Below are 27,500 nucleotides of genomic sequence, written 5' to 3' on the forward strand. Positions count from 1 at the left end.
ATACATATATATATATATATATATATATATATATATATATATATATATATATAAGAAAAAATTTATTAAATTAATGCGCCGCGTATGCTTAAAATGATCAAAATAGGTGAATATTAAATGTTATTATAGATGTTACTACATGACATATATACTTACATCATGTATGTAAAACCTCAATGGAGGTGTTTGGATGTTTTTTAGGGCTCTATAGGCAGAACTGAGAGGCTCCATCCAAAAATCCATCAGTCGTCATGTCTTTCTTAATAACTGTAAACGATAGGCAATATTCCCCAAAAAGTTGCAGTTCCCCTTTAAGTGTAAAGAAAGTGGAAACAGGGGGGAAAATGACCGTCTTGGCCTTGCTGCTTGCGTTCCACCATGTTCTTGTACTCCTTCAGCACCTCCTCTGTCAGATGGTTGAAAGGGTTCGGGGGAAGGGAGCGAGTGTGCTCCTCATCCTCAATGATGAAAGCCTAGGCATGGATGAGAGCATCAATCAGCATCAACCTATTATTATATATTATATTCAAAAAATACCTAATGAATTGAGGCAGAGCCCAATAGAAGCCACCTTTAACATTCTAAAACTGTGTCAGAAAATACTTGGAATCAACCCAATTACATCTGTAAATCAACCGCTTTGGTACAATCCTAATATCATCATTAATAAAAATGTGGTTAAATGGACAACTTGGAAAGACAGAGGTATTACTAAACCTCATCATATTATTAATAAAAACTCTTTTAAACCGTTCAATGATTTAGTGGATCAATATAATGTACCCAGAAATCATTTTTTAAATTTTATCTCTTTAAAACATGCTGTAAATAAATGCATATCCTCTGAAAGTATGTCTTTAAATAGCCATGAACTAGAAGATGCACTTTTTAATCAAGATACAACTAAGAAATTAATTAAACTATTTTATGGAATAATAAATGAACACCACACTAGAAATGCAAATAATGCATGTGTTCGGAAATGGATGATGGACTTAAACATTTTAGATGAAAGAGACATATCATGGAATGATATTTGGAAAAATGCCAATAAGCCCTTTAGAAGCATTAAAGATAAGCTGACTCAATTTAAGATCTTGAATAGATTGTATTTGACATCTTCTCAGCTGTTTAAAATTGGTGTAGTAGATAGCAAGTTATGTATGAAGTGTCGGGCAGCCGACATTTATTGTGGGAATGTCAGAGAATAAAAAGAGTTATGGTTGAAAACAACAAAAGAAGCAATCACAATCCTTAATATAAACATCCCAATGACACTGCAAACTTGTATTCTTGGGGATCTCCATCAATTTAGTGACGTGTCATCAAAGAGTAAAAATGCATTTCTTTCAATATGCATCACAACAAAAAGGGTAACATTAAAAAAATGGATAGCTGTTGATAGTCCAACTCATACTGACTGGTACACACAAGCTATGGAGATGATATCAGTAGAAAAAACTGCATTTAGTTTAGATAATAATGAGTCATATATTGGAATATGGGATCCATTATATAAATTTATTTTAACTATTAAATGAACCAAAAATATGACTTATTTTATCTTTGTGGAAAATATTGGACACAATGTGTTGTCAAGCGTATGAGATGCGATGCAAGTGTAAGCCACTGTGACACTATTGTTCATTATTTTTATTTTTTTAAATGTCTGTAATGATAATGTCAATGAGGGACTTTTAATCACTGCTATGTTGAAATTGTTACTAATATCGATACTGTTGTTGATAATATTCATTTTTGTCTCACTACTTTTAGATTGTTCTGTGTCATGTTTGTGTCTCCTCTCAACTGCTCTGTCGATTGCTATTCTGAATGTTGCTGGGTCGGGTTTGGTTTTGGAATTGGAATTGCATTATTATGATATTGTTGTGTATTGTTTTGTTGGATTAATAAAAAATAAAAAAAAACATCAACCTAACAGAACTGGACTTTCATATCTTTATATTCACTCACGGGTCCTGGTATGGTGTCCACAACAATGCCTGCTAGTAACTGGGACTTTGGACCTGCGGTCATCTGGTCTCCTCTGTGCTGCTCTTTTATCTGAAATACAAAACAGTGTTCGGATGTGGTTTCAATCGCACATTTTTGACTCGGATCTGAACTTACTCGGTTCCTCTTGTGTAAAACCTCTGTGGGGTCAGTGTTGAGTGGGACGAATTGGTTCAGGTCTTCAATCTTTATCGGCGTGCCCACGCTCTTGCCTGGCTCTGAAGACCTCATCCACTGAGAGGCAGAAAAATCATTTTGAAGAAGCACTTCTCGAGCAGGCCACAAGATGGCAGGCTAATCTAAATAACTGAAGACATTTGTGAGCAGGCCGCACCATTGTTTTGGTTCTGGGGCTGACGTCCCCGCTGGGAGAATGCTCCGGCATGTTCACCCTCAAGTAGCTGTTGGGCGAGGTGAGCCACCGGGTGCGCTCCCGCTGCTGCTTCTGCACCATGAACTTGAAGGGGCTGCGCAGGCCCGACTCGTCGTCCTCCGCTGTCACCGCAGACACGGTGGCGGGGATCTCCACGTCGTTCTTCGACCTGGGCTTTTCACGGACTATGGGGTTCCTGTAAGAGTGGCCTGTTCTGTAGCCCTGCAGAGACATGAAGACTTCAGTGTTTGGTTTTGGAGCGGTATTCCCCTTCCTCTGAAAGATTTGACAAATAAACTATGCACCATGGGAAGGTAAAGAGGATGCTGGCCACCCAAGTTACACGGTCTTCAAGTGTCTAAATATTTAAATTCACACCATCTGGATCGTTTTCTCAACTTCTTGTTTAATAGCTAAAACTGGGGATTACAAACATTCAAAATGTGCATACCTTTTATAATTTGTTATATATTTCAACATTTATCTTGGTCAAAGTATGTCTTTTGAATAGTATATAGATATTTACTGTATGTCTTTGGAATAGTATATAGATATTTACTGTATGTCTTTTGAATAGTATATGGATATTTACTGTATGTCTTTGGAATAGTATATAGATATTTACTGTTTGCAAAGGATTAGTAGAACCTCACTTAAAATTAATAAAGTCAAAACTTTCCAAGCAAAAATGACACCAAAAATTGAAATAGGAAAATTAAGTATAAATGTAAACACTTTTCCTTGTGCAATTACATCTTGGTTTCTATTAAAAAACAACTATTCTAATAGAAGTTAAACTTTTATAAGTTCATTCGTATAAAATTGTCAATGTTAGTGACCATTATTTCTCCGAAATAACATTTTATTTTCAAAATCAAACTTCTTAAAATGTCCCACAATTTTTACTTTTATCTCATTCGCTTGTCATTAAAAAAAAACAAAAACATTTTGATCTTTTGAAAAATTACAACTTGAAACACTTCTTTTTAAAAAAGTGATTTGATTTTCCATTTTATAAAATTACAATAATTTTCTCTTGCAATTGTGATTTTTATTGATTAATCTTCTTTAACATTCTTTCTTTAAAATGACTAATTAACTTTTGTCTCATAAAACTGTGATTTTTACTCTTTTTTTCCCCCTCCATAGTATTCCAACTTGATTCCTGTACTATTAAAGTTAAAGTACCAATGATTGTCACACACACACTACGTGTGGTGAAATGTGTCCTCTGCATTTGACCCATCCCCTTGTTCACCCCCTGGGAGGTGAGGGGAGCAGTGGGCAGCAGCGGTGGCTGCGCCCGGGAATCATTTTTGGTGATTTAGCCCCCAATTCCAACCCTTGATGCTGAGTGCCAAACAGGAAGGTAATGGGTCCCATTTTTTTAATAGTTTTTGGTATGACTCGGCCGGGGTTTGAACTCACAACCTACCGATCTCACAACCTACCGATCTCAGGGCGGACACTACTCAGTGGCCACTGAGTAGGTTGAGTAGGTATTATGACTTTTTTCTTGAATATTACCACCTTATTCAGCCATACCACTTTGTGTTTAATATTTTTTACGACTCAATACAGTTCCCTCATGAACAGAAAAGTGATCCTCGCTCATAGAGGCAAGGCTTCACTCACCAGGTTGTCCAGCATCCTCATCAGGGACTCAAACTCGGCCTCTCCCACTTTCCACTTGAAGTCGTTGCTCATGAGCACTCCGGCAGCAGCCACTCCCTGTGTCAGCGGTTTGAACCTCTCTCTGTCCAGGAGCACCAGGTTGTCCGCGCCGCCGGAGCACGCCAAAGCCCGCACCTAAACAACAACCACACATCTCAACAGGATGCAGATTGTGGCAGCTTCATATTAGCTGCCTCACTTAAAAAAATAAAAGTAATTTAATGTATTGTAGCGTCCAGAAGAAAACAAACAAAGTCTGACGCTGTTTGTTTTTTTTAGCTTTTATTGCCAATTTTATGCTAACAACGGGCCCAATTTCCAATTCAAAGACTGCCTCCATGCTTCACTCCTAGACACACAACACTTCTTCATTCTCTGCCGACACGGTGTGTTCACAGACCATGGGAAAAATGACCATCATAACACGCATATTAACACCAGCAGGTACCGTACTTTTCGGAGTATAAGTCGCACCGGCCGAAAATGCATAATAAAGAAGGAAAAAAACATATATAAGTCGCACTGGAGTATAAGTCGCATTTTTTGGGGACATTTATTTGATAAAAGCCAACACCAAGAATAGACATTTGAAAGGCAATTTAAAATAAATAAAGAATAGTGAACAACAGGCTGAATAAGTGTACGTTATATGAGGCATAAATAACCAACTGAGAACGTGCCTGGTATGTTAACGTAACATATTATGGTAAGAGCAGGGTTTCCCACACATTCATTTATTTGTGGCGGCCCGCCACGAAAGAATTACGTCCGCCACAAATAAAAAATAAAAATAAAAATATTTTTTTTAAAAAAATAATAATTTTTTTTTTTTTTGTCCTCTCCAGCTTCTCAGGCAAATCATATAGTTGATGTAGATGCCCATATCGGCTGTTCAGATTTACTTTACAAAAGAGAAGTGTAGGATACTTCTCTTGTTGCCTTATTTGTATTTGACTTTATTAAATGTATTTATATTAGAAACACAACATGTGTATATAACAAAGGTTGCAAAGTCTGCAGGCAGTAGGAAACACATGGTTAAGTGTACGGAGTAAAACTGATGGCAGTCTAAAGTTCAAGATTTTTGGAGCTCTTTGTTCAGTGGATCAGATGTTTGATGAAGCTCTGTGTCTATCTACCACCACTACTGTTTTCTGTTTATTTGTTACTGACTGTGGCAGGACACCTCTGCCTCTGTTTCACTTTATGTTTCTGGTAAATAATAAGGTTGTAGTAGTAGGCTAAAGTTAAATTATTTAGTATGCACTAATTAAAGGGGCAGAGCTTTAAGAGACATTTTAGCTTTTATATTTTATAAGATATATTTTTTGTAAGAACCACAATTAATAAATATATTTCAGTGAATAACTTATTGTTCGAATCTGTATATTAATATGTACATAAAGTGTTGTAATTATATTGTAAAATGGATGGATGGATGGATGGATGGACGTTTAAAACAAAACTGTTATTATTAATTAGTAAGTATACATTTTGTTAGCCTTTTTAGAGAAAATCAAATCATTGAAGTAAATTATGCAAATTACTCCATGATGTCATTGTGACCACGCCCATAGCCACGCCCCCACCGCCACAGGTATCTTGGCAGTTTATGGGAAACACTGAAGAGTCATTCAAATAACTATAACATATAGAACATGCTATACGTTTACCAAACAATCTGTCACTCCTAATCGCTAAATCCCATGAAATCTTATACGTCTAGTCTCTTACGTGAATGAGATAAATAATATTAATTGATATTTTACGGTAATGTGTTAATAATTTCACACATAAGTCGCTCATGAGTATAAGTCGCACCCCCGGCCAAACTATGAAAAAAACTGTGACTTATAGTCCGAAAAATACGGTAGTTACAGTATGATGTATAGCTTATTATTTGCGCACTATTGGCTAATAATGGTGTAAATTTTGCCAGAAAATACCTTTGATTGCCGGAACCGTGCTCTCGAAACCGAAGGATAATTGTGATGACCTAAGCTATACTTCACAAATCAAGATGACTTTTAATGAGAGAAAGGCAGCGTGAAGACTTCAAACTCTCTGCAGCTCGAGTCACTTTTCGACATGGAGCGAGACGTAAAGGGTCTCTAAACACGAGTACAGTCTCCAATAACACCAAAAGTAAATGCTAGATTTGTTGCCAGTCGTTATTAAAGAAAGAGTGACGAAAAGGATTGGAGAAAAAATCTCAACGTACATCGTACAATAAGCAGCAACCATTTAAAAATGGAACAAAACAATATTATGTAACACAAATATGTATGTTAATACTATACTTAATAATAACAGATTTGTTTTAAATGTATATTCACCATTTTAAAGAAAATATGCATGTTGACCACGCCCCCACCACCACAGGTATTTTGGCAATTTAGGGGAACCCCTGGCATACATATAATACACATATAATAATAATGGATTAGATTTTATATCGCACTTTTCTATTATTAGATACTCAAAGCGTTCATAGAGAAGTGGGAACCCATCATTCATTCACACCTGGTGAATGAATATGCCATAAAGTCTTATCATTAGACAAATGGACACTGAGTGAATGTACAGATAAATGCAACCATGTTTTTCCGACAATCTTGCTTACATTTTCGCACACATGTCAGTCCCCTAAAGGCGTGTTCCGCTAAACGCCCATAAGTCCTAGTGGTTGTTTTGTCGAGCTCATTGAGGAGTCCAATTACGGGATTTAATGATAGCGCCAGCGTGAACCGCCATGTGGTGTATTTGTCAGAAAACTATTAGCACAGGCAACACAGTAGGATCAACGTTTTCACACAGTTTTACTCTTTTGTGTGTAGTGGTTAAAAGGGGAACTGCACTTTTTTTTTTTTTTTCCTTATTATTCACAATCCCTTTGAGAGACAAGAATTCATGTTTTTCTCTTTTTTATGCATTCTAAAATTTAGAATGGCAAACAAGAGTTATCTAAAAAAAAAAATCAAAAAACTGCCAGCAATGCCCCATTTACATGTCTCGATCTGCATATTAACCAAGTGTTAGCGGCATTGTTAGTATAAGAGCTAACGTCGAGGAACTACTTTTAGCGGCACCTTGATCATAAAGAAGTAACTAACGTATGCAGCTGCTGCACCACCTCCGAGTTGGTAAAAGTTAAAGCTATTTTATAAATCATGTCTCTCACCTGTATAGTAGAAGGTTGAGGCCAACAAAAAGACACCACTTTTTTTTTTTATACCTCAGAATTGTAATTAATTAATATTAAACAGGGAACACACATCTTGTGCTGAAGGATATAAACAACCCATCCCAGTGAGAGCAGACATTGTACAGTAAGTGATTGATTGTTCGTAGTTTGTATGTCTTGTTTAGCACTTGGCAATACTGCCGCATGTTTGGTTTAACGCCACAGCTTCATCCTCTGTATTTTCAGGCTTAAAATTATACAGAGCATCCGGAAAGTATTTAGTATCTTAGTCAAGTCAGGGAGGTGAGCAAAATATCACTTTCATCATCTTGTGGAATACAATCGGACCATGCTTGTGTCTGCACAGAACACTTTGTAAAATGTTTGTTCGAACATTTGATTTGTTTGAGAAACTTTCTGTGATGCAATAGAGTAATATTAGTAGTGTTTGAGAGCAGAACTAAACGTAAAGAAATGACAATAGATCACATTAGTTAATGTTCTTTTGTGGTTCCTATGTTTAAATAGAACTACAAAGACCTGCTTGTGCAAATTAACTAACGCCATGTTAAGTCCCAGCAATAAATATTGTGATTGTTAGTCCAATCCACCATATTTTTGTTTGAAACTAAAAGCTTAGTTGTTGTTGTGCAGGAAAGCCAAGTGCTTTATGCGACACACATGACCACATTATAGCGTATTTGGTGATATTTGTTAGCATCAAGAAAATATCCTTAAAAGTACAAATAAAGTAGATGAATAAATGTCTCGTATGCATATACTGAATCTTGATATTGCTAGTAAACATCGCTGAACAGGGATATTAAATATGAACTTCACAGCATAAAAACAGCTGCAGTCATGAATTGTAGATGAGACTAAAATATGTAGCAGGAAATCAACTGCAAACAAACTTATCCTTTTTTCTCATTAGCGGCACAATCACAGCAGCACGGCACTTGTTATGTCAATCAAATACACGAATAAGTCCAAATGTGTCTTTCACGTATTAATACTTAATTTGTGGACCCCTCAGATGTAAAGACGTGATGTGCCTCCAATCTTTTCTTCTATAAATATCCTAAGTGTCAAGTGAAGTGAGGTAGCAGTAACCTCTTGGTGATGATAAACGGTTTAAATCTTTAAAAAATATATTTTTCTTACGAGTGTAAAAATCAACTCCCTCCCATTTGAAATATTTTTTCAAAATCACTTTTATAATTGCCTATAAACCTTTCAAAATAAGCCTAAAAATGCACAGATTCAGGTTGATAAACAGCAGGTCACCTATAGCAGTGTTTTTCAACCACTGTGCCGCGGCACACTAGTGTACTGTGAGATACAGTCTGGTGGGCCTTGGGAGATTATGTCATTTCACCTATTTGGGTTAAAAATATTTTTTGCAAACCAGTAATTATAGTCTGCAAATGATGTGTTGTTGTTGAGTGTCGGTGCTGTCTAGAGCTCGGCAGAGTAACCGTGTAATACTCTTCCATATCAGTAGGTGGCAGCAGGTAGCTAATTGCTTTGTAGATGTGGGAAACAGCAGGAGGCAGGGTGCAGGTAAAAAGGTGTCTAATACCTAAACCAAAAATAAACAAAAAGGTGAGTGTCCCTAAGAAAATGCACTAAAGCTTAGGGAAGGTTATGCAGAACGAAACTAAAACTGAACTGGCTACAAAGTAAACATAAACAGAATGATGGACGACAGCAAAGACTTACTGTGCCGCAAAGACCGCGTCCACAATGTACATCCGAACATGACATGACAACCAACAATGTCTCCACAAAAAAGGATAAAAACAACTGAAATATTCTTGATTGCTAAAACAAAGTAGATGCGGGAAATATCGCTCAAAGGAAGACATGAAACTGTTACAGGAAAATACCAAAAAAAAGAGAAAAAGCCACCAAAAATAGGAGCGCAAGACAAGAACTAAAACACTACACACAGGAAAACAGCAAAAAAACTCAAAATAAGTCACGGCGTGATGTGACAGGTCGTGACCTACTTTGAGACAAGAGCTATATTGATGCATGCTTGATTATGCTTTAACACCTCTAAAGGCCCAAGCTGTTTGTTTACATGCTTTTTTTAATTTCTCTTTGCTATTTGGGCTTATTGGACCCTAATTAGAATAAAAACTAAGAATCATCTTTTGATATGATGTACTTAGTCCATAAGTAACATACGTGTGCTTCATGTTTAGTGACATGCTAATTCTTATTTTTACACTTTTCCCCCCCAAATTCCATTGTATGTTATACTCTTCTGACACCACCAGATGGCAGTATAAGTGTCCACATAAGCACATAAGACCCCAATTCAGTAGTGTACACAATTTTGGAAATAAGAGCTAAAAGGTGCTGTCCACGCATGTGGCCACTAAGCCTTTAGAGGTATTAAAGCTTAGGGAAGGTTATGCAGAACGAAACTAAAACTGAACTGGCTACAAAGTAAACAAAAACGGAATGCTGGACGACAGCAAAGACTTACTGTGCAGCAAAGACTGCGTCCACAATGTACATCCGAACATGACATGACAATCAACAATGTCTCCACAAAAAAGGATAAAAACAACTGAAATATTCTTGATTGCTAAAACAAAGTAGATGCGGGAAATATCGCTCAAAGGAAGACATGAAACTGCTACAGGAAAATACCAAAAAAAGAGAAAAAGCCACCAAAATAGGAGCGCAAGACAAGAACTAAAACACTACACAGAGGAAAACAGCAAAAAACTCAAAATAAGTCACGGCGTGATGTGACAGGTGGTGACCTACTTTGAGACAAGAGCTATACTGATGCATGACGACTTTTTACTGTCAACTGAGTTTCGTTTTTTAATGATTTCTGCTGGTGGTGTGCCTCCGCATTTTGTCAAGGCAAAAAATGTGCCTTCGCTCAAAAAAGGTTGAAAAACACTGACCTATAGTAGCGTGGAATTGCAGAAAGTCTAGTTGGGCAAAGGTTCTTTTACAGTGGAGGCCACCAATGATAGAAAATGTACCTGGATTTCACACGCTTGCTGGGAGTGGTACATGTAGTGGAAGGCTTCCTCCACGGTTTCTCCGAGGGCCAGCAGCCCGTGGTTTCTCAAGATCATGACCTGGAAAACACAGCACACAGGAGACCTTGCATTTAGACAAGCTTGAACTGTCAGTGGAACTAGAATTCTGTTAAGTGTTTGTGGTTTACAGAGATGTTTCTTGAGACGCTCAGATAAAGCAGACAGCTCTTGCGCTTGTGTATCTGTTACAGCTGTGGAAAGCTGCGTAAAAGACCCTTTTACTAATGGAGTCTCTCTTGACTTTGACAGTACCTTGGCAGTCGGGCCCAGAGCTTTCTGAAACTCCACCTTCTCCTCTCTATTATCCAGGCTGCCATGGTAACCGAAGCAGCTCACGTCTCCAAGAAGCAAGGCCTCCTGGGAAATGGGCAGTATTCCACACTTCATCGAAGACACCTGTTAACATAAACAGGAAGGCGCTTGAAACTGTGTCACGGGCCTAAACAGAGACACGTTTGTCGCTGTCAAATAAAAGCCTTTCCAGCCATGTTCGTCACACGCTGTGAATTTTACAGCCTCGCTTTAAAGTTTATGGCAAATGCGGCATTAAAAAGAGCATCACAGGGGCTCCTCTGGGGGGGGGGCCGGAGCGAGCCTTTAAGAGCGGCTTTCATGACTGCCGGCCTGGAGCGACTCACGGCAGCTGTGGCGGGGGTGTGGACGTGGACGATACATCTCAAGTCGGGCCGCATGGCGTAGATGGCGGCGTGGGGAGCGAATCCGAAGTGATCGATACCCAGATCGGTCGAGCCTTGGTCCACAACATCGCCTATCATGTTCACTTTAACCTGAAAGAAAGCCAAACATTAGTGCTCAATACTAAACCTGTGTCCTGAATATTAATAGGCTATGTTTATTATTGTACAACGGCACTGCATTGTACTTTCTCTTACTCTGGTTACCTGTCAGGTTCAAACACCGAACTGTCTATTAAACAGGACAAGAAGCAAGGAATCAAACAGAGACAGGATTCAATTTAGCTCTAGAGGAGAGTGCATGGACCTGCACCCTTGCAGTGTCACCCCACGCTCCGAGGAAAAAGTTCCACGCCTCCCCATTTATTTGGGCATTCCCTGATTACATGGCTGCAGCTGCTTCTAACGGGAGGGGTCCTCATTATGCAGAAGCTGCACTGGGTCATAAACGGTTAAAACAAAAAGGTGCTTGGAGCGGTGTCAGGTTTGCCCCTTCTCTGCTCGTAGATTTCAGGTCCTGATAAGGCCCTTCCCGTGGCTGTCCAGATCCGAGAAACCGACACCTCTACGGCGCATTCCATCGCACACAGTGGAGATTTACAAGATGTCCGCCTTTTGCTTGATAATATCAAAGACAGCTTTGTAAGCACCAGTGGATAGTTACCACAGGCCGCAGGGCAACCTGAACTGCAAGCAAACAAGTTGTGTGATAACTTATATACAATTATTCTGACAATACCTTATTTGAATTGGGGTGTTTCCAAATTAATTTTGAATATCTGAAAATTTGATTGCTGCAAATGTTCCGACATCTTGTGGACAACGTGTGTAAATCAGGTCAATGACCATGAAACAGCACAGCATTCACTTACATGACCCAATCCAAACAACTTTACCTAGTCCAAAATGCAACTAACACAAAAACTCACACAACACAACCTGCTCACTGAACTTTGCAGATATTATAAAAAACGTCCAAGCGCCAACATTTTTTTCAAATTACACCCATTTAAGTCCATTACAATGCATGGTTGGAAAAAGGCAAAACTCTCTCCACACTTATTCTTGTTTGGCAATTGGCACATTTTAGATAGTTGATATTTCTGATTGATAACAAAACTTTAATGAGGTCGTCACTGAAGTACACAAGGTAGGAGTCAAACTTTCACATACTCTTAATATCCAATTAATTGTCAAAATGTTTGGACACCCCTGTTCTAAGCTATTTTAGATAACTCTCAGAGCGTGCTACAATAGTGCATTGGAAGTGTGTTTGTTAATGTCTAGCCCCGATGCTAGAATGTTAGAAAACCCAGAACATGCCAGTTTGTGTGTCTGTAGCTTTAATGCTAATGAGCTTGTTCATGCCTGACTGTGTGTCTCCAAGAAGCGCTATTGTACACGTAATCTCCTTTAACGCTGTAACTGTGCACGTATCCAACATAATAGATGCCATGAATCACATACAACAACGTAAAATTAAGGAGTAGGGGCAGGCAGACACAAACAATAGCATAATATGTGAGCTCCAGTGCTAACATTACAGACATTTTAACAGCAGCATCATGCTCAGTTAGCCTATTTGCTGCGGAAAAATAACATCATCAAGCACACAGCTCCGTCTGTAGAAAAGCCTGCTTCTTTTATCTCCTTTTTATTTATTTTTTTAAACAAAGTCTTCTGTGAAGTGTTGGGCATATTCACTAAGCAGGCTCATGTCCATGAAGGAGGAGAAAAAAAACTTGAAACTTAAAAGCGACCGTCTGACCTCATCTTCTATCAGATTAGAGCTGCACCAAATGATTTATCTATAGACTTAATAACTACAGTTTGTTAAGGAAGTGGTACAACAGATTTTTACAAATTAACTCACCAAAAGGACACTAATAATGTTCTTGTATCTTGGAACTTTAAATGCATGTTTAGACAGGGATGCAAAAGTAAATTACTTAAAGAGCCGTTTCACTTTCTTCGCCATCCTGGACAATCGCCCTTGATGCCTTTTTAAGTGCTTGTGCATTACAGTGTGCTGCTGTAAAAAATTCCTTTTTAATTTGCAGTTTTTAGAGCATCTTAAAATGCTCATTTTCTTTGATGTGATTAAGGGGTTTTATGCTGCCAATTCCGATCATCCATAAGTGGGATCGTCCGGTACATCACATGTGCTAACTGTACATTTTATGACTTACCGGTAGGTTTGATGAGTGCTATTGACTATATGTACAAAAAACACCTTACTTTTTGCAACGAGGAATGAGTCATACTCCAAATTTGGGTGTCGATCCAATACTTTGTAGTTGCACTGGAAGTATTGGCCATTTAATCACAATTAGGATCAGCGGGAAAACACGGGAAGGCAGTGTAGCAACATCGATACAATATCTGAAATATCTCTTTTATTACATACATTGTTTAAGCAATATAACATCAATAGTGCACAACAACCAAACAAAAGGAAAAATTACCATCTAACACTCATTCAAATCATTGGGTTTTACCCTCAAAGTCCACCAGTGTCCAGGGATTTATTCCTTGACTTTGTAAGTATTAACAAAAACTAAAAAACCCAAAACCAGTGAAGGTGTCACGTTGTGTAAATGGTAAATAAAAACAGAATACACTGATTTGCAAATCCTTTTCAACTTATATTCAATTGAATAGACTGCAAAGACAAGATACTTAACGTTCAAACTGGAAAACTTTGTTATTTTTTGCAAATGTTAGCTCATTTGGAATTTGATGCCTGCAACATGTTTCAAAAAAGCTGGCACAAGTGGCAAAAAGACTGAGAAAGTTGAGGAATGCTCATCAAACACTTACTGTATTTGGAACATCCCACGGGTGAACAGGCTAATTGGGAACAGGTGGGTGCCATGATTGGGTATAAAAGCAGCTTCCATGAAATGCTCAGTCATTCACAAACAAGGATGAGGTGAGGGTCACCACTTTGTCAACAAATGCGTGAGCAAATTGTCCAACAGTTTAAGAACAACATTTCTCAACGAGCTATTGCAAGGAATTTAGGGATTTCACCATCTACACTGCAAAAACTGAAATCTAAGTAAGATGAAATATCTCAAATAAGGGTGATATTTGCTTATTTTCTGTCTGATAAGATCATTCTTCCCACTAAGCAGATTTTATGTTAGAGTGTTTTACTTGTTTTAAGGGTTTTGGTCCTAAATGATCTCCGTAAGATATTACAGCTTGTTGCTGAGATTTGATGGCCTATATTGAGTAAAACATGCTTGAAACTAGAATATCAACTGATGCAAAGCTGTGTCATCAACACTCACAAGAATAAAACTACTTTTTTAAAGTAATAATTTCTTACTTCAAGCATGAAAAAAAATATCATGATGCCGAGCGCATATCATTATGTCAAGATAATGGCTCTAGCATTTACTTAATTTAAGAATATTTTTCAACATATTGAGCAAAAAGGTCTGTCTTTTTTTTTTTCTACCAAGAAAATTGCACTTGTTATTAGTGATAATATACTTATTTTAAGGTATAGCTCGGTTGGTAGAGCGGCCGTGCCAGCAACTTGAGGGTTGCAGGTTCGATCCCCGCTTCCGCCATCCTAGTCACTGCCGTTGTGTCCTTGGGCAAGACACTTTACCCACCTGCTCCCAGTGCCACCCACACTGGTTTGAATGTAACTTAGATATTGGGTTTCACTATGTAAAGCGCTTTGAGTCACTTGAGAAAAAGCGCTATATAAATGTAATTCACTTCACTTCACTTCATCTTTGGGTTCATTGAGGTTAGCTAATTTCACTTGTTTTGGAAAGTCTTGACAAGCCGAATTTTCTTGTTCTATTGGCAGATAATTTTGCTTAGTTCAAATAAAATACCCCTCATTTTTGTATTTTTTCTTCTTCTTTTTGAACACTGACTTTTTGCAGTGTACGGTCCGTAATATCATCAAAAGGTTCAGAGAATCTGGAGAAATCACTGCACGTAAGTGGCAATGCCCGTGACCTTCGATCCCTCAGGCAGTACTGCATCAAATAATTCCACTTCAAAAGCTTCAAAAAATGGTCTCCTCAGTTCCCAAACGTTTACTGAGTGTTGTTAAAAGGAAAGGCTATGTAACACACTGGTAAAAATGCCCCTGTGCCAACTTTTTTGCAATATGTTGCTGCCATTAAATTCTAAGTTAATGATTATTTGCACAAAAAAAAAAAAAATGTTTCTCAGTTCCAACAGTAAATATCTTGACTTTGCAGTCTATTTAAGTGAATATAAGTTGAAAAGGATTTACAAATCATTGTATTCTGGTTTTATTTACCATTTACTTTTGTACATGGAGCACTTACCAAAGTTGCTCCGGTCACCTCGGCAAAAGAAAGACCTCTCGGGCTGATAAGAACATGGTCCTGCTCTTTGTTGACACGCACCTAAGACCAAAGGAACACATCTTTAATTGTAAATAATAACCTTGAACGATGAGTAAATCACCCCACAATCATGTTATTATGATACCATTGTTGTGATGAAGGGCTGACTTTCTAGCACAAATTAAAGCCATACCTCCCCTTTCGTCTTCTGGGTGGAGATCTGTATGAAGTCATACGAACGTGCACAGGATGTCAACACTCACGGTGATGTAGGAGCTTGTGAAGCGAGCCCAGCTGAAAAGGTCAACGAGCCTGTAGAGGCTGGCCAGCCTACAGCGGCTCGGCTTCTCTCCTTTGGCGAAGGATGGCGACTCCGCGGCGTACAAGTCGTTAATTGGCGAGACCATTCCCAAGCCTGCAAGGGCGACAACACATCATCCGTTGAGGGCGGTTTGCATTTAACTACATTTTCAGACATAACAAGGATGTTTACTGGCTTTTTGCTTTTGCCGCGGATAAAGTTAAATCCTCCCAGGGGGAGCATGAGAACCTCGGAAAGGGCTCTTTGAAAATTCCCAGCGAGGATATTTTGGACGGCAAAGCCATGTAAGGACATTTAACCGTACAAGACGGCATCACTTATGGGCACTTTAGCTTTTTAAAAGGCCAAGCTCAGTTTAACTTCACAGCCATTTTCCTAACATTAACGCATTTAAGTTAAAGACAGACATTTTTAAGTTGATCCGCGACAGTAAAACTCGAGGTCCACTGATGAGAATAAGGCCTTCAGGGAGTTTGACGCAATGAAAAAAAACATAAGAAGAAAGAACAGTCGTGACCAAAAAAAGTTTTAACTTTGAGACAGGAAATAATCTGTTCAGGTTCAGGAAACACTACAAGGGAAACACTTTGGATCATTATGAGCTAATTATTGTGTAGATTTGGATTGGGGAATGTCCTTCTGGTTATTCTGAACTGAGCGTAAAGAACTTGTGCTATTCTAGCCTTCCTGGTCCAGCCACTGCAAACCAAGGAGTGAGGTTTACCAACATACCGTATTTTCCGGACCAGAGGGCGCACCGGATTATAAGGTGCACTGCCGATGGATAGTCTATTTTCGATCTTTTTTCCTATATAAGGCGCATTAAAGAAGTTATACAGTGTTTCCCACACATTCATTTATTTGTGGCGGCCCGCCACGAAAGAATTACGTCCGCCACAAATAAAAAATAAAAAATTTTTTTATTTGTTTTGTCCTGTCCAGCTTCTCAGGCAAATCATATAGTTGATGTAGATGCCCATATAGGCTGTTGAGATTTACTTTACAAAAGAGAAGTGTAGGATACTTCTCTTGTTGCCTTATTTGTATTTGACCACTACTGTTTTCTGTTTATTTGTTACTGACTGTGTGGCAGGACACCTCTGCCTCTGTTTCACTTTATGTTGCTGGTAAATAATATGGTTGTAGTAGTAGGCTAAAGTTAAATTATTTAGTATGCACTAATTAAAGGGGCAGAGCTTTAAGAGACATTTTAGCTTTTATATTTTATAAGATATATATTTTGTAAGAACAACAATTAATAAATATATTTCCGTGAATAACTTATTGTTCAAATCTGTATATAAATATGTACATAAAGTGTTGTAATTATATTGTAAAATGGATGGATGGATGGACGTTTTAAACAAAACTGTTATTATTAATTAGTAAGTATACATTTTTTGAGCCTTTTTAGAGAAAATCATATCATTGTAGTAAATTATGCAAATTACTCGATGATGTCATGGTGACCACGCCCATAGCCACGCCCCCACCGCCACAGGTATCTTGGCAGTTTATGGGAAACACTGGTTATATTATCATTTTTGTTTCTAAATTGAAAACACTTCCTTGTGGTCTACATAATATGTAGAGATGTTCGATAATGGCTTTTTTGATAATATACTATTTTGATTTTGATAATATTAAATTTCAAAAAGATATGCAATTGCATGCAGTACATGATTTTTAATGTCAAAAGGGGAAGAACAAATTTATTTAGTAAGAAAATATTAAGCATTTTATTAACGCATGTTATTTCCGCGGGCCACATATAATAATGTGGCGGGCCAAATTTGGCGCCCGGGCCTTGAGTTTGACATCAGTGCCTTAGATGTAATATGAATAACTAGAGATGTCCGATAATGGCTTTTTTGCCGATATCCGATATTCCGATATTGTCCAACTCTTAATTACCGATATATACAGTCGTGGAATTAACACATTATTATGCCTAATTTTGTTGTGATGCCCCGCTGGATGCATTAAACAATGTAACAAGGTTTTCCCAAAATAAATCAACTCAAGTTATGGAAAAAAGTGCCAAAATGGCACTGCCATATTTATTATTGAAGTCACAAAGTGCATTATTTTTTTTAACATGCCTCAAAACAGCAGCTTGGAATTTGGGAGAGCATGAGGAGGTTGAGGTGGGCGGGGTTGAGGTGGGGGCGGGGGTTAGGGGGTAGCGGGGGTGTATATTGTAGCGCCCCGGAAGAGTTAGTGCTGCAAGGGGTTCTGGGTATTTGTTCTGTTGTGTTTATGTTGTGTTACGGTGCGGATGTTCTCCCGAAATGTGTTTGTCATTTTTGTTTGGTGTGGGTTCACAGTGTGGCACATATTTGTAACAGTGTTAAAGTTGTTTATACGGCCACCCTCGGTGTGACCTGTATGGCTGTTGACCAAGTATGCATTGCATTCACTTGTGTGTGTGAAAAGCCGTAGATATTATTTGATTGGGCCGGTACGCAAAGGCAGTGCCTTTAAGGTTTATTGGCGCTCTGTACTTCTCCCTACGTCCGTGTACACAGCAGCATTTTAAAAAGTCAGACATTTTACTTTTTGAAACCGATACCGATAATTTCCGATACCACATTTTAAAGCATTTATCGGCCGATATTATCGGACATCTCTAATTATATACAACGGTGGTTCTTTGGTCAAAATATTGCATAGATTACCGTATTTTCCGGACTATAAGGCGCACTTAAAATCCTTTCATTTTCTCAAAACACGACAGTGCGCCTTATAACCTGGTGCACCTAATGAACGGAATAATTGTGGTTGTGCTTACCGACCTCGAAGCTCTTTTATTGGGTACATGGTGAAATGATAAGTGTGACCAGTAGATGGCAGTCACACATAAGAGATACGTGTAGACTGCAATATGACTCAAGTAAACACCAAAATTGTATATGTTCCATTGAAATTACACGGTGCTCAAAAATCTATCAAAATGTTTTAGTTCGACTTTGGTAAGCTATGAAGCCACACCGCTTGATGGATTGTACTGGGCTTCAACATAGGAGTATTATTATGGTGTGTGTATAAGGCAAGCACATATTATCTGGCGTTTTGTTTCGCAATATTATGCAAAAGCAACTTTTCTTACCTTCTGGTACCTGCTGATCTGTATTTGGGATCTGCATAAGTCCTGAAAATTTGGCTTCAACATACAGTATTATTATGGTGTGTGTATTAGGACCACAACGTGGAACATATTAGCCGACATTATCTGGTGATATGTTTTGCAATATTATGCAAAACCAACTTTTTGTACCTTCTGGTACCTGATGATGTGTATTTGTCCTGAAAATGTGCATGCGTCCGCCATTGTAGCCGTAGTCAATAAGCTTCTTATTTTTCTCTATCTTCTTGTTATGGGACATTCATCCTCCGTTGTTGTCATTTCTAATAGAAAGTAGTGTAAAGTTCTTACTTATATCTCAGTGTTGGTCCCAGGGACCCCATCAAGTCATAAAAATGGGTTCCCACAGTAAATTTTTGGGGTCCCTTTGGGGTACGACTTTGGTAAGCTATGAAGCCGCACCGCTTGATGCATTGTACTGTGCTTCAACATAGGAGTATTATTATGGTGTGTGTAATAAGGCAAGCACATATTATCTGGTGTTTTGTTTCGCAATATTATGCAAAAGCAACTTTTCTTACCTTCTGGTACCTGCTGATCTGTATTTGGGATCTGCATAAGTCCTAAAAATTTGTGCGAGTCCGCCTTTATAGTCCGTGCCGACACCGTAATCGATAAGCTTCTTATTTTTCTCTATCTTCTTGTTATGGGACATTCATCCTCCGCTGTTGCCATTTCTAATATAAAGTAGTGAAAAGTTCTTACTTATATCTGTCAGTAAACTCGCCATGAAAGCACTAAAACATACCGGTATAGTGAGTTTACATTATTCACCCAAGGAACTTTAGTTATTAGAGAGTTCCGGTTTGACGTTTTTTCACGGGACACATTTCCGGCGTTGTTGTTGCACTAGTGAGCCACGGATGAGGAGATGCTGCTCTGTTATTGATTGAAATAAAGTCTGAATGTCATTAAAACAGTTAGCGCCATCTTTTGTCACTTCTTCCACTCCCGTCCTTGCACGCTACAACAAAGAGGACGGGGAGAAGACGCTGTCGAAGGTGAGCCACGTAAATAAGACCCGCCCACAAAACGGTGCATCTTGATGTGTAAAACATCATCTATGGAACATTTTGACCAAAGAACCACCATCACATGTTATGTAGACCACAAGATAGTGTTTTGGATTGAGAAAAAAATCCTGATATGACTCCTTTAATGCGCTTTATAATCCAGTGCGCCTTTTGTATGAAAATAGACCTGAATATACCCGCTGATCGGCAGTGTGCCTTATGTTCCGAAAAATACAGCAATTGAATCGAGATCAGCTAAATGCGCCTGCCAAGTGTGAGAGGACAACTATGTGGGGAAAAAAATACTAAATTAGGCTTCGCTACACATCAGCTTATGTCATTTTAGAAGCATTGTACAGTGCGTCCGGAAATTAGTCCCAGCACTTCACTTTTTACACATTTTGTTATGTTACAGTCTTATTTCTAAATTGAATACATACATTTTTGTCCTCAAAATTCTCCACACAATTCCCCAAATTTAGCAATAACAAAACTAAGAAATCACCTGATCTCACTTTTGAGCTTCATGGCAAAGGCTGTGAATACTTTTGTACGTGTGATTTTTTTGTTTGTTAAATTTGCAAAAAGCTCTGAAAATGTTTTTCATATTTATATGAAAACGTTATTTATATTGGTTATTTATAGATCTGTATCGCTCTGGAATATCCTGCATTGAAAGTAAACAGGTTTTTAAAAGGAAAGTAATATTTTATCTGAGTCTGTAAATTAGTTTGCTTGTTAATGATTTTTGTTTGGTTTTGTATTGTGTAGTTATATTTATATGGTCATTAATATTCTGTGACTGTAAATTGTTTGCTTGTTAATGCTTTTATTTGTTTCTGTATTGTGTAGTTATAATTATATGCTTTTACTTGTAATTGTATGGACTTTGTGGACCCCAGGAAGACTAGTGGGTTGTTGTGGCAACCAGCTAATGGGGATCCTTAATACAAATCAAAATCAAACAAATCATATTGTCATTTTGGGATGTTGTGTGTAGAATTTTAAGGACACAAATGGATGTATTCCGTTCTGGAATAAGGCTGTAACATAAAATGTGGAAAAAAGGCAAGCGCTGTGAATACTTTGCATATGCACTGTATGTAATCTATTACTTTAGTTTAGTTTATTATTTATTCGGTCAGTGGTCAACAAAATAAACAAACAGTTTTACATAAACAAACAGTTGTACATTCATAAATTGCACAGACGCCCGCATTGTTTATTCTGAAGGCTCCGGCAGATTTGGCACAGCATGGCAACAAAAGCTAGCTGAATTCTAACTTTAAAAACAACAACATTGGAAGGAGCATAATATGACATGAAGAGAATATGAATACTTTTAGATATTTAGGGAAAGTAAATCAAAAATTACTTTTATTTTTAATTATGATCATTAGTTTATTAGCTTATTATTTTTGTCTTCGGTCAGTGGTCAACAAAATAAACAAACAGTTTTACATAAACAAACTGTTGGAGATTCATAAATTGAAAATGTTGCAGACCGAAAGGGTTTAGGCTGAAGTTGAACACTTATTGCGCCTAACCCTATTAATAATGTCAAATACAAGATGAGTTTCTTAAAATTATGAAATTTCCTTTGCACAACATATTATAAATACACTTTGTACACAACATAAACACTGTTCAATTATATACACAGTAAAGACATGTGAAATATCCTTGTACACGTGTTAGTTAAACCTTTGTACCAATTACTGTATGTACATATTATTACATGGGATGTGTAGTTACGATCTAGTTGCTTCACCGGTGCCTCTGCTGGTCGCAGTCGAGTACTACAGTCCATTTTGCTTCAATTGCTTCAAGACGCGATTAACAAACAATCAATTCCACACAATTGACAGAATACTTAACAATGTGCTGATGTGCAAATTTCCGCCGGAAAAGGTCAATAAAAATGATGGCATGTAATCGCTGTTAGGCTAATGTAATTAGGATTGTGATTCACTGGCTCGAGCAGTCATGAGCCCTGCCTAATGGACATATTGACAATGCCCTCCACAACTTTTCTGCTGTTTCAGGGTGATAAGATAAGGCGGTGAATGGAGCTATTAAGCTCGCGAACACGCTAAGGAACTCACTGATGGGCGACGTCAAGGGCCCGGCCCCTCCCACGGTGCTGGCCATGACCAGGTCGGCTATCTGTCTCAGAGCCAGGAGACCCGTGGGGGTTGTTGCCCTTTGTCAGCTGGTCCTGAATCAGGCCTTCCAGTTCGTCTTTAAACACCTGTAAAACAACGTAAGTCACTTCAGAGGCCACAGCTCCTTTTATCTTCTTATTACAAGTCACAAATCAAGCAAAGCCTCTTTATGTGAGCATTAGTGCTGGTATTTAAATCTGACTCTTCGTTTTTTCCGCCTTCCAGGCGCGCCTGTGGATCTCAAAGCGGCGCTATGTTTGTCAGCCAGGGCATTCTGCCTCATCCGACCGCCGTAACCATGGCGATGAGATAAGTTCCACTTGTTGGGGGGCTGTTACGCAATCGCAGATGAGTGTGGGCTCGACTTTTTTTTAACGCACTCTGCAGCGCCTTCTTGAATTCCCTTTGAAACCGCCAGACCGGATCCGTCTTAGCTTGAGATGAAAACCAATGCAAGAGCTGTATATGAAACCCTACCCCTTTGAAGATAAACATTATTCCATTATAAATATTCCTTATTAAAGTTGTAGAATTGCACTGCATCATGCCGAGAGCTGTTCCTAATGATCTGGGTTTCTTGTTTGGAGCCAAAATATTAGGCACGCCTCTCACTGTGATGTGGTTGAATTCCACACCATGAATAATAAAAAGTATGTTGTTAAATTGTTACATTGTGTATCCTGGTTTTGTAATGAATGTACTGTAAATGTAAAACAAAGATGTGTGTAATTTATAGTTAAATATGGAATTAGTTAGAAAATGAAAATATGTAACGGGTTGTCTCGACACCAATATTGTGGTACCGGTACCAAAATGTATTTCGGTACTTTTCTAATTAAAGGAGACCACAAAAAATTGCATTGTTGGCTTTATTTTAACAAAAAATCTTACGGTACAATAAACATATGTTTATTATTGCAATTTAGTCCTTAAATAAAATAGTGAACATACCAATCAACTTGTCTTTTAGTAGTAAGTAAACAAACAAAGACTCCTAATTAGTCTGCTGACATATGCAGTAACATATTGTGTCATTTATACACCTATTATTTTGTCAACATTATAAAGGACAAACTGTAAAAAATTGATTATTAATCTACTTGTTCATTTACTGTTAATATGTGCTTATTTTCTGTTTAAACATGTTCTAGCTACACTTCTGTTAAAATGTAATAATCACTTATTCTTCTCTTCTTTGATACTTTACAATAGTTTTGGATGATACCACACATTTAGGTATTGATCCGATACTAGGTAGTTACAGGGTCATACATTGGCCATATTCAAAGTCCTCATGTGTCCAGGGACATATTTCCTGAGTTTATAAACATGATATGAATTTTGAAAAAAGATTTTGGGACGATAAAAAATATTGATGTAATCATAGTAGTATCGACTAGATACGCTCTTGTACTTGGTATCATTACAGTGGATTTCAGGTGTAGAGCCACCCATGGCATTTGTTTACATTGTGATGCAGGTAAACTATCCTCCTACGGTGTGTAGTGAAGCATGTTTAGCTATTCCTGCAGTGATAATGATACTTGCAAGAAACTTACTTTATTTGTCACCATGGAGGCGAGGATTATTAATTTAGAAGTAGATAAAACACTGCCGACTGCGGATGGATGTTAGCTGCTAACTCGCTAGCCATGTCTTAAAGCACCTCTTCCTGAGGGTGTTTCAGTGTTATAACTTCACCTTTATCTTTACTTTTTACACCAAAATGCATCCATTCTCCCTTTTTCTGTCTACACACTGTGTCTGCTTGTAAGTACTCCGTGTGTGTGCGCTGCCGAACATGCTCCTTTGCTCGTAAAACCAGCAATGTCACGACGTGACGTCCAGCTTTTCAAACAGAGTATAGTACCGTTTTTGATTCATTAGTACCACGATACTATACTAGTACTAGTATACCATACAACCCTAATACCTAATATACATTTAAAACAATATATTGACTCAATATCAAACACAAACTGTTCATTGTATGCAAAATATATACGTTTTGAAAGGTTTAAAAAATATAAAATAAGCAGATGCTTCAGTCTAGATATTTTCAGCAAAGAGAAAATATATTTGTCTTTGAACATTCAGTATACGTACATAATGTTCTTCATTAATGAGTGTACTTGACTTAAACCCATCCATTCATCCATCTATTTTCTACCGCTTGTCCCTCTTGGGTTAAGGTTGGGCTGGGGCCTATCCCAGCTGCACTTGGGCAAAAGGCAGGGTACACCCTGAACAAGTCGCTGCCTCCACTGGACTTAACAAAATGTGTTGTATAATTAAGGATGGGTACCTTTCACATTGGATATGGTACCCAAGACTCGATGCCGGTACTCAATGGTACCAATTTACTGTATTATATAGTAGACTTGCATGCAGTTGCAATTCCAAGACGTTAGATGGCAGTAGTGTATAAGCTACAGTGTGTTGCCGTAGCCAGGAAGTAGTCTTGGCCATCTTTTTTGTTGAGCCCTATAAAGTGTTTAAACTTTAAGTATTGTATTTATTACACACCAGTTGTTTGATCGTAACGTGCATCTTAGTTGTAGTTTTGATTGAAATCGCCACGTAAATTCGCTAATGCTAATCGGTAGCATGTTTATGGCAAATCCAATTATCATTGCGCTAGCGCATTTTTAAAAGTGGATACCTTTCACATTCGATACGGTATCAATTACCGGTTTGATGCCGGTACTCAATGGTACCAATTTACTGTATTATACAGTAGACTTGCCTGCAGTTGCAATTCCAAGACGTTAGATGGCAGTAGTGCATAAGCTACAGTGTGTTGCCACAGCCAGGAAGTAGTCTTTGCCATTACGTTGAATGTGCCAGTCTTTTTTGTTGAGCCCTATAAAGTGTTTAAACTGTAAGTATTGTGTTTATTCCACACCGGTTGTTTGATCTGAGTTGTAGTTTTGATTGAAATTGCATGTAAAATCGCTAATGCTAATCGGTAGCATGTTTATGGCAAATCCAATTATCATTGCGCTAGCGCATTTTTAAAAGTGGATACCTTTCACATTCGATACGGTATCAATTACCGGTTTGATGCCGGTACTCAATGGTACCAATTTACTGTATTATATAGTAGACTTGCCTGCAGTTGCAATTCCAAGACGTTAGATGGCAGTAGTGCATAAGCTACAGTGTGTTGCCACAGCCAGGAAGTAGTCTTTGCCATTACGTTGAATGTGCCAGTCTTTTTTGTTGAGCCCTATAAAGTGTTTAAACTGTAAGTATTGTGTTTATTCCACACCGGTTGTTTGATCTGAGTTGTAGTTTTGATTGAAATTGCATGTAAAATCACTAATGCTAATCGGTAGCATGTTTATGGCAAATCCAATTGACATTGCACTAGCGCATTTTTAAAAGTGGATACCTTTCACATTCGATACGGTATCAATTACCGGTTTGATGCCGGTACTCAATGGTACCAATTTACTGTATTATACAGTAGACTTGCCTGCAGTTGCAATTCCAAGACGTTAGATGGCAGTAGTGTATAAGCTACAGTGTGTTGCCACAGCCAGGAAGTAGTCTTTGCCATTACGTTGAATGTGCCAGTCTTTTTTGTTGAGCCCTATAAAGTGTTTAAACTGTAAGTATTGTATTTATTCCACACCGGTTGTTTGATCTGAGTTGTAGTTTTGATTGAAATTGCATGTAAAATCGCTAATGCTAATCGGTAGCATGTTTATGACAAATCCAATTATCATTGCGCTAGCGCATTTTTAAAAGTGGATACCTTTCACTTTCGATACGGTATCAATTACCGGTTAGATGCCGGTACTCAATGGTACCAATTTACTGTATTATATAGTAGACTTGCCTGCAGTTGCAATTCCAAGACGTTAGATGGCAGTAGTGCATAAGCTACAGTGTGTTGCCACAGCCAGGAAGTAGTCTTTGCCATTACGTTGAATGTGCCAGTCTTTTTTGTTGAGCCCTATAAAGTGTTTAAACTGTAAGTATTGTGTTTATTCCACACCGGTTGTTTGATCTGAGTTGTAGTTTTGATTGAAATTGCATGTAAAATCGCTAATGCTAATCGGTAGCATGTTTATGGCAAATCCAATTGACATTGCACTAGCGCATTTTTAAAAGTGGATACCTTTCACATTCGATACGGTATCAATTACCGGTTTGATGCCAGTACTCAATGGTACCAATTTACTGTATTATACAGTAGACTTGCCTGCAGTTGCAATTCCAAGACGTTAGATGGCAGTAGTGTATAAGCTACAGTGTGTTGCCACAGCCAAGAAGTAGTCTTTGCCATTACATTGAATGTGCCAGCCCTATAAAGTGTTTAAACTGTAAGTATTGTATTTATTAGACACCGGTTGTTTGATCTGAGTTGTAGTTTTGATTGAAATTGCATGTAAAATCGCTAATGCTAATCGGTAGCATGTTTATGGCAAATTCAATGTAAATTAACATTGAGCTAGCGCAGTGGAGCCTTGCTGTACTTTAGAGCGCCTTCCTTTTCGGGAAATTGTAACATTTTACGGTGCCTGGTAGTATCAACGGACTTCGGTCTGAACCTACAAAAGTACCGAATTAGGTACTAATGTACACTACCTATAAGAACAACAAAAAAGGACTAGTTACCGGACTCTGCAGGATGTGGGTGACCCTCTTCTTCTGCTCCATCATGTTAAAGTCCTGCCTCAGGTCCGGAGACATGGCACGGCTCCGGAGGCTATCCGGATCGCTCTCATAGCAGCGCTCCTTGGAGTTGTTGCTGGATAGGGACAGGGTCAACGATCCCGCCAACTGCCTCACCTCCACCAGGCTCATCTTACTGCAGGTTTTTTTTCCCGTCTATTCACCGCCTCCCACGCTTCTCCTTGAATCTGATCATGGTAAAAAAAAAGGAATAGGGGGGAAAAAAAACATGGTTTTCACGTCCGGGCTGTCAAGGCAACAGAGAAGGCGCGATGGTGACTCATGTAATAACAGGGATTTAGACAGAAAGGACACGCTTAGCATCAGCACACAGACATCAAGAAAGGCTCTTATCTTCCCCGGTTTATCTCACCCACTCTACATCACTTTATTCTTTAACACAGTCTTTTGGAGCTCTCACTGCAGCTTGTTTTTTAGTTTAACCGTTGACAGGCCAGAGAACAAAAATATTTAAATGAGCAGGGCTTGAATTTAACCACGACAAAAGCCGCGACCGCCCTCGACATTTGCCGTAAGCCCTAAAAAAATCGGTGGCGAGAACATGTCGTGACCGCCCTTGACTTTTTACTTGTTAATTGACGAGGGATGTAACAATAAATGGTATAATGATAATTCCAGACGGTTAGTATTACCGATTGGGCTGGGCGATTTATCGATGTACTCGATATATCGCGGGTTTGTCTCTGTGCGATATAGAAAACGACTATATGGTGATATTGGAGTATACGTTCTCAGGCAGTTGCATTTAGCTGCAGGCATTTCTCACTCTTTCTTGTGTCTCCTTCTCACAGAGACATA

At 38.3% G+C, this 27,500-nt stretch overlaps 1 protein-coding gene across 1 annotated transcript in view; it reads right to left on the reverse strand.

The window, feature by feature from the left end:
* add3b (adducin 3 (gamma) b) overlaps window positions 1-27,500 on the reverse strand; it is a 39,914-nt gene that overhangs the window by 6,385 nt on the left and 6,029 nt on the right. The window contains 13 exon segments of the mRNA XM_062059201.1: window positions 350-473; window positions 1,975-2,064; window positions 2,131-2,247; window positions 2,348-2,608; window positions 4,022-4,195; window positions 10,256-10,354; window positions 10,568-10,711; window positions 10,954-11,103; window positions 15,333-15,413; window positions 15,617-15,768; window positions 21,939-22,026; window positions 22,028-22,084; window positions 26,625-26,869. Coding sequence (XP_061915185.1) covers window positions 350-473; window positions 1,975-2,064; window positions 2,131-2,247; window positions 2,348-2,608; window positions 4,022-4,195; window positions 10,256-10,354; window positions 10,568-10,711; window positions 10,954-11,103; window positions 15,333-15,413; window positions 15,617-15,768; window positions 21,939-22,026; window positions 22,028-22,084; window positions 26,625-26,813 — 1,726 coding nt within the window. The 5' untranslated portion in view covers window positions 26,814-26,869.

This window comes from Entelurus aequoreus, linkage group LG09, assembly GCF_033978785.1.
Source record: "Entelurus aequoreus isolate RoL-2023_Sb linkage group LG09, RoL_Eaeq_v1.1, whole genome shotgun sequence".
Taxonomy (NCBI): Eukaryota; Metazoa; Chordata; class Actinopteri; order Syngnathiformes; family Syngnathidae; genus Entelurus; species Entelurus aequoreus.